This window comes from Galeopterus variegatus, unplaced genomic scaffold (assembly GCF_000696425.1).
Source record: "Galeopterus variegatus unplaced genomic scaffold, G_variegatus-3.0.2 Scaffold752, whole genome shotgun sequence".
NCBI classification, from domain to species: domain Eukaryota; kingdom Metazoa; phylum Chordata; class Mammalia; order Dermoptera; family Cynocephalidae; genus Galeopterus; species Galeopterus variegatus.
This window is the reverse complement of record NW_007726863.1, coordinates 450,393-456,906: the sequence shown is the minus strand read 5'-3', so window position 1 is coordinate 456,906 and position 6,514 is coordinate 450,393. Positions and strand designations below refer to the sequence as shown.

General features: G+C 62.8%; 2 protein-coding genes across 2 annotated transcripts in view; both read left to right on the top strand.

Moving 5' to 3' along the window:
- The first annotated feature begins 638 nt into the window (after positions 1-638).
- On the top strand, positions 639-5,436 carry CORO1B (coronin, actin binding protein, 1B). Its single transcript, XM_008572092.1, has 10 exons — positions 639-845; positions 1,206-1,328; positions 1,422-1,551; positions 1,734-1,915; positions 2,003-2,122; positions 2,820-2,924; positions 2,995-3,140; positions 3,594-3,651; positions 4,567-4,845; positions 4,975-5,436. The coding sequence occupies exons 1-10, from the start codon at positions 645-647 to the stop codon at positions 5,098-5,100; spliced, it is 1,470 nt and encodes a 489-aa protein (XP_008570314.1). The 5' UTR covers positions 639-644; the 3' UTR covers positions 5,101-5,436.
- A 390-nt stretch (positions 5,437-5,826) lies between these two features.
- The window catches only part of PTPRCAP (protein tyrosine phosphatase, receptor type, C-associated protein), a 2,595-nt gene continuing 1,907 nt past the window's right edge, over positions 5,827-6,514 (top strand). Inside the window, exon 1 of the mRNA XM_008572091.1 lies at positions 5,827-5,897. Within this exon, the coding sequence (XP_008570313.1) occupies positions 5,895-5,897 (3 nt within the window). The 5' untranslated portion in view covers positions 5,827-5,894. The remainder of the gene's footprint in view (positions 5,898-6,514) is intronic.

The window sequence follows — 6,514 nt, the reverse complement described above, 5'->3', positions numbered from 1 at the left end:
GGGGTGGGGGGTCGCGAGTCCGGGGGCCCTTCCCCTCCGCCGCGCCCCACCCTCAGTCGCAGCTCCTCCTGGCCGCGCTCCCTGGGAGGTGGGCTGCTGGTTCACCTGGACCCCGCTCTGGGATGCCCCGCGGGGCCGGGCTGGGGCTGCCTGCAGCTGCCTGCACATTCCCTGGGACTCAGAACCGGGGCCCAGCTCGGCCCGACAGCAGGGAGACCTCAGGAAAAACCTCCCGCCGTCCTCCCCATCACCCAGCGTCCAAATCCCTGGGCAGGAAAGAGGCTGCTCCGAACTGGCTGGGGCCTGCAGGAGGGCTGAGCTTTGCGGGCTTCGGCGTCTTCCACCTCCTGTCCCCCACCCCGATACCAGAGCCAGGGAGGGGCCGCGTAGATCCCTGCAAAGACCCTCGGGACTCAGCGGTGGCCAGGGCCGAGCAGGTGCATTTACCTTTCCAGATCTCCACCTGGAGGAGGCAGCCAGGATCTGCACCTGTGGCCCCATTCTGTAACTGGGGAAACTGAGACCCCGGCGTTATGAGACCAGGCTCCCAGTTGAACCCTCCCCACTTCCCTGTGCAGCAGCCCTGGGAGGCTGAGGGTTGTTGGGGTGGGCCGGACTGATCCAGGCTTCTCTGCCCTGCAGACATGTCCTTCCGCAAAGTGGTCCGGCAGAGTAAATTCCGGCATGTGTTCGGGCAGCCCGTCAAGAATGACCAGTGCTACGAGGACATTCGAGTGTCCCGTGTTACCTGGGACAGCACTTTCTGCGCAGTCAACCCCAAGTTCCTGGCAGTGATTGTGGAGGCCAGCGGTGGGGGCGCCTTCCTGGTGCTCCCCCTAAGCAAGGTGGGCCCCATCAGGGCCAGAGGAAGAACTGGCAGTGCCTGACCACACCTGCCGGGCCTTTCCACACCTCACATCCCTTATCTTGCCCATCCCCACGCTGCTGGGCAGATATCATAATCTAGATTTCCTGCCCAGGTGTTAGCACAGATGGAGAAAGTGTTTTATTGCCATGTAGTCAGGGTCAGAGGCAACAAACATTTCCTGCTCACCTGGTGGGTGGGGCACAGTCACATCTGGGCCACCTGTGAGCCAGGCCAAGCGCATCATTTCCACTCCATGGAGGAGAAGACTAAGGCTCTGGGAGGGAGGGAGGGAGCCCAGGGGTCTTGGGTCCCCCCTGATTGCCCCTCATGTCCTCAGATGGGCCGCATTGACAAGGCCTACCCGACGGTGTGTGGGCACACAGGACCTGTCCTGGACATCGACTGGTGTCCCCACAATGACGAAGTCATCGCCAGCGGCTCGGAGGACTGCACGGTCATGGTGAGGCACAGTACAGGTTGGGCAGGGGTCTCAGGTGTGCCGGCAGCAGGGGCAAGCAGAGGCCTCAACCTGGTGTGCCCACCCCTACTGCAGGTGTGGCAGATCCCTGAGAACGGGCTGGCCTCCCCACTGACGGAGCCGGTGGTGGTTCTGGAGGGGCATACCAAGCGAGTGGGCATTATCACCTGGCACCCAACAGCCCGAAACGTGCTTCTCAGTGCAGGTCTGCACCACTCCCTACCCCGTCCCCCTGTCCCTCTCCATATGGCTCTGGAACATCACAGCATCCTGTCTCAGGCCCATCTGACAGATGGGAAAGCTGAGGCCCACAGAGGCAGAGAGACCCAGTCCCAGCGGGTGGGCAAAGTAGGCCTGGTGGGCTGATGGCCCCCCACCACCCGCCAGGCTGCGACAACGTGGTGCTCATCTGGAACGTGGGCACAGCGGAGGAGCTGTACCGCCTGGACAGCCTGCACCCTGACCTCATCTACAATGTCAGCTGGAACCGCAACGGCAGCCTCTTTTGCTCGGCATGCAAGGACAAGAGTGTGCGCATCATTGACCCCCGCCGGGGCACCCTGGTGGCAGTACGTGACCCGGGAAGGCAAGGATGGCAGTGGACAGGCCCAGGGGCTTGATCGGGGTGCTGCACTGACCAGCCTGTATCCCCACAGGAGCGGGAGAAGGCTCACGAGGGGGCCCGGCCCATGCGGGCCATCTTCCTGGCCGATGGCAAGGTGTTCACCACGGGCTTCAGCCGCATGAGCGAGCGGCAGCTGGCGCTCTGGGACCCAGTGAGTGGCTGTGGCCGGCCTGAGTGGGCAAGCTGGAGACTTGGGCCCCACCCTGGGGAGCTCCCCACTGAGCCAGGTGGCAGGGATCACCCTGGAGAGGCCTGTGGTTTCCGGGTTCTCAGCCAAGCACTCAAGGCTCTCACGACTGGGGCCACGCTGGCTTGTCCCCCTGCTCTCCAGCCCTCCCCAACATCTCCATTGCCTCCCACTACCTCCCGTGCCTGTGCCCACGTTGTTCCTCCCACTGAAAAGCCCTTCCCTCCTTTGCTTGCCTGAACCACCCAGCTGCTCTTTGAGGTCCAGGGTAGAGGCTGCCTCCTCCAGGAAGCCCCCCAGCCCTTCCCCTGAAGCTCTCTGTTCCACAGACCTGTGCTTCTGTACAGTGACCTCCACGGCCCTTTTGAGGCAGAGGCTGGCACCCCTAGACTCCCTGTGGTGGGGATTTTCTCACACTTGCTCAGTGGCCTGGGAGTAGTGTTAAGACCTGGAGGAGGCTAGAAAAATGGGGCCGAGAGTGGAGAGGAGCCAGGAGGGGTTGGTGGGGCACACTGTGTGGGCAAAGTCTCAGAGGTGGGAGAGCCCATCAGCATGTTTGGGGTCAGTGCTGGCTGGCATGTGAGGCCTGCTAAGGCCAGTCCTGGTGGAGGGTTGGGGTTGGGGGAAGTTCCAGCTTGGTCTGACTGTCCCCCTGTGTCAGGAAAACCTTGAGGAGCCCATGGCCTTACAGGAGCTGGACTCAAGCAATGGGGCCCTGCTGCCCTTCTACGACCCAGACACCGGCGTGGTCTACGTCTGCGGCAAGGTGGGGCTGGGCAGGGCTGGTGGGGGTAGAGGAGAGGGGTGCCCGAGTGCTGAGCTCACTACCCCCACAGGGTGACTCCAGCATCCGGTACTTTGAGATCACAGACGAGCCCCCTTACATCCACTTCCTGAATACCTTCACCAGCAAGGAGCCCCAGCGGGGCATGGGCAGTATGCCCAAAAGGGGCTTAGAGGTCAGCAAGTGCGAGATTGCCCGGTAAGAGGGGCCACCGAGGCAACCCTGAAGGCGGGGTTCAGCTTGGGGATGGCCTGGAGATGGGTCACCCTGGGGGTCAGGGGCCAGGCCATTGGCATGCAAGGTGAGAGGTCAGGTCATTTGGGGATGGCCTGGAGATGGGTCAGGGGTTCAGCTTGGGGATGGGTCACCCTGGGGGTCAGGGGCCAGGCCATTGGCATGCAAGGTGAGAGGTCAGGTCATGCCCCTACTTAGGAGTAGGAACAGGCCATAGGAGGACCCAGGGGTCAGCCTGTGGGCACCCATGAGGCAGGGAGGTGGGGAGGCCATGGGAGTGAGTCACCAGGCAGCATATGGGAGGGATCTAGGGGCCAGCTGTGGGAGGGCCTGGAGTGAGGACTGGAGGGGGAGGGCAGGGGGAGCCAAGAGAGCTGGGGGATGGTCCCACCCATGGCTCCTCCACTTTCTTCCCAGGTTCTATAAACTGCATGAGCGCAAGTGTGAGCCCATTGTCATGACTGTGCCAAGAAAGGTGAGACCACGTGGTTCCCCTGCCCACCTGCTCCGTTCTCTAGCAGACACGCCATGCAAGGGTGACCAGGGTGAGGCCTGTGACTGGGACCTGACCAAGTGTGGGGTGTGCTCAGTAGGCTGGACACCAGCATGCCCTTGTACCCAGCCAGCTGTTGGGCTGTGCCAGGCAAGGGTGAGACAGAGTGAGCTGAGACATGCCCATCAGTCAGGGAGGGAGTGGCAGCCACGGAGGTCTTCCTGTAGGAGACAGAACTGACAGCACAGCTGAGGTGGTGCCATCCAGTGGCGGGTAGGCCGGGCAACGGGCGTGGAGGTGGGAATGGAGAGAGAGGGACAGGAAGTCTGGCCACAGTGGAAGGTCCCATGAGGAGGGGATCAGGCCATGACTTGTGGCTTGGCCCCCAATGCCCAACCAAGAGCCTTGGACACACTACATAATTTTCCAGTGGGCGTTCATTGAGCTCTTCATTCAATGTGCCAGGCACGTTCTGAGAGCGCGAGGCTGTGAACAAGGCCCCCAGGGCCTGCGCAGGAGCTCAGATGTGGCCCTCAGAATCCCACAAAGCCACATAGCTGGCCCCTGCGGCTTGCAAGGGGAGGGTGGTGATGGGCCCTGCTCAGGAAAACTGGTGAAGGCCTCAGAGGAACCTGTTGGTGGTGCCCAGAGGGAAGTGAAAGGACACATTTGAGCTTTAGAAAGGTCACTTGGGCTGGCTGGTCAGCTTGCTTGGTTAGAGCATGGAGCTGATAACACCAAGGTCCAGGGTTCCATCCCTGTACCTGCCAGCCACCAAAAAAAAAAAAAAAAGTTTTTACTGGGGGCTAGGCCTTGGAGGATGGTTGACAGAGTGCAAGCCTGGAGGCCACCAGGGCCACCAGTGGATCCTGACCAGTCCCCCCCACCCCCGCGCAGTCTGACCTCTTCCAGGACGATCTGTACCCCGACACAGCTGGGCCCGAGGCAGCCCTGGAGGCGGAGGAGTGGGTGAGTGGGCGGGACGCCGACCCCATCCTCATCTCACTGCGGGAGGCCTACGTGCCCAGCAAACAGCGGGACCTGAAGGTCAGCCGGCGCAACGTGCTGTCTGACAGCCGGCCCACCGTGGCCCCTGGCTCTGCCCGCCCGATGGCCTCCACAGCTGCTGCCACCACCACTGCCACCACCACCAGTGGCAGCTTTGCTGGAGCTGGGGTATGAGCCCCCAGCCGGGGATGGTGTTGGGGAGCTCTCTGTAGGCCTGAGGCCTCTGCTGGGTGGCAGGTTTGGGGAGTGCTGTGGCTCATGGCCCCTCACTGTCCCCTCACCGCCATGTCCCTTCAGGAGGCTGGGAAGCTGGAGGAGGTGATGCAGGAGCTACGGGCACTGAGGGCGCTGGTCAAGGAGCAGGGTGAGCGCATTGGCCGCCTGGAGGAGCAGCTCGGCCGCATGGAGAATGGGGACGCATAGGACCACCCGCCCGTGGACACCACTTCCCCCACGCTGCCACCTGCTCCTCCACCCCCTTCTCACTCGGCTTCTGCTGGCAGGTCACACCTCCCGGTGGGCCTCTGGGGCAGATCAGGGGCCAGTTCACACCCAACCTATCCTGGGCCCCAGTCCGGAGCCACCACCTGGCTTTCGTCATTGTTACTGAGGAGGATTTTTGTACCAAGGCAAGCTTGCTTGTACTCTGAGGGACCATCTCCGCCACCCCCGCCCAGCCCTCTGCTACCTCCCCAAAGGAAGCAGTGCGAGGGATGGGCTCTCTATTTTCATTCCAAATAAAATTCTCTTTCTAAAAGCCAGGTTTGACATGCTGCTGCAAGGGTGGGGCTTGAAAGGAAGTCTGGAAATGTGGGAACAGATGAGGCCACAGGAATCACAAACAGGAGAAAGTTCTGGGGGCCCCGAAAAGCCCTATAGTCGTTTCTCTCCAAAATTGTGAGGAAGGGAAACTGAAGCATTAGACCTGTGGACATGTCCAGGGCCATGTCCTGCTTTGAGCTGGGCGCCCAGTTCCTCTCGGCCCCGCAGCCCCAGCTGCATCCCCACAGTCCGATGAGGGTGTGGTGTGGATCAGGGTGGTCCTGAGAAGCCAAAGCCCCAGCACGGTGCTGTGGCAGTGAGGAGTGGGTGGGGTGTTGCAGGCAGGAAACGGAAGCGTCAGAAACCCCTAGCTGCAGTGAGAGCTCCAGAGCTCACTTCTCGCTCAACACAGCCAGGGCCGGAGGTGGGCGCCCAGCGCGGAGGCCTGTGGACCAATGGTGAGCACCAGGGCCCACTGGGTTCTTGGGGTGGGGGCTGTAGGAGGTCGGCGCTGGAGTGTCTGGGCCCCGGGGGCTAAGGAAGGATCCCTCCACTGGGGGCCGGGGCCAGACAGGCCAGGATGAGCATGGGGCAGAAGCCAGGCCTTCCTCCTCACCTCAGCTGGGCTCCCCAGGGCTCAGAGGTAGTCCCTAGCATCTCCTTCACAATCCCTGGGATAGACCCTCACCTTCTCTTGTGAGCCAGAGCTCGGGCAGAAGGCACAGGTCCACTCGCGCGCTGGGGCCTGGGCGCGCAGCCCAGGGTGGGGTGGGGACGCTGGCTTGTGCCTCCTACCCCTCCCCCACACCCTCCACCTGCCGCTCCACAGACCGACCCGACCGCAGGCTTCCTCTGGCAGCTGCACCCGCCTCCCCAGCCCCCGGCCCTGCACCCTGAGGCCCTCAGGGACGGACTTGAACGGAAACCTGCACCTGGGGCAGCCCTGTAGCTGGGGGGGGGGAGGAGGGGCCTCAGGGACCCCCATCCTGGGACCCGGCCAGGGGAGACGAGCAGTTGCTTCAGGGTGGTCCAGGCCCCTCCATCCCGGGCCTCCCCTCCCTTCCATCTCCTCCCA

Coding starts and splice junctions, on each gene's coding strand:
- CORO1B (XM_008572092.1), top strand. CDS start 645: ATGTCCTTCCGCAAAGTGGTCCGGCAGAGTAAATTCCGGCATGTGTTC. Junction 1,329..1,421: donor CGGAGGACTGCACGGTCATG/GTGAGGCACAGT, acceptor CCCCTACTGCAG/GTGTGGCAGATCCCTGAGAA. Junction 1,552..1,733: donor AAACGTGCTTCTCAGTGCAG/GTCTGCACCACT, acceptor ACCACCCGCCAG/GCTGCGACAACGTGGTGCTC.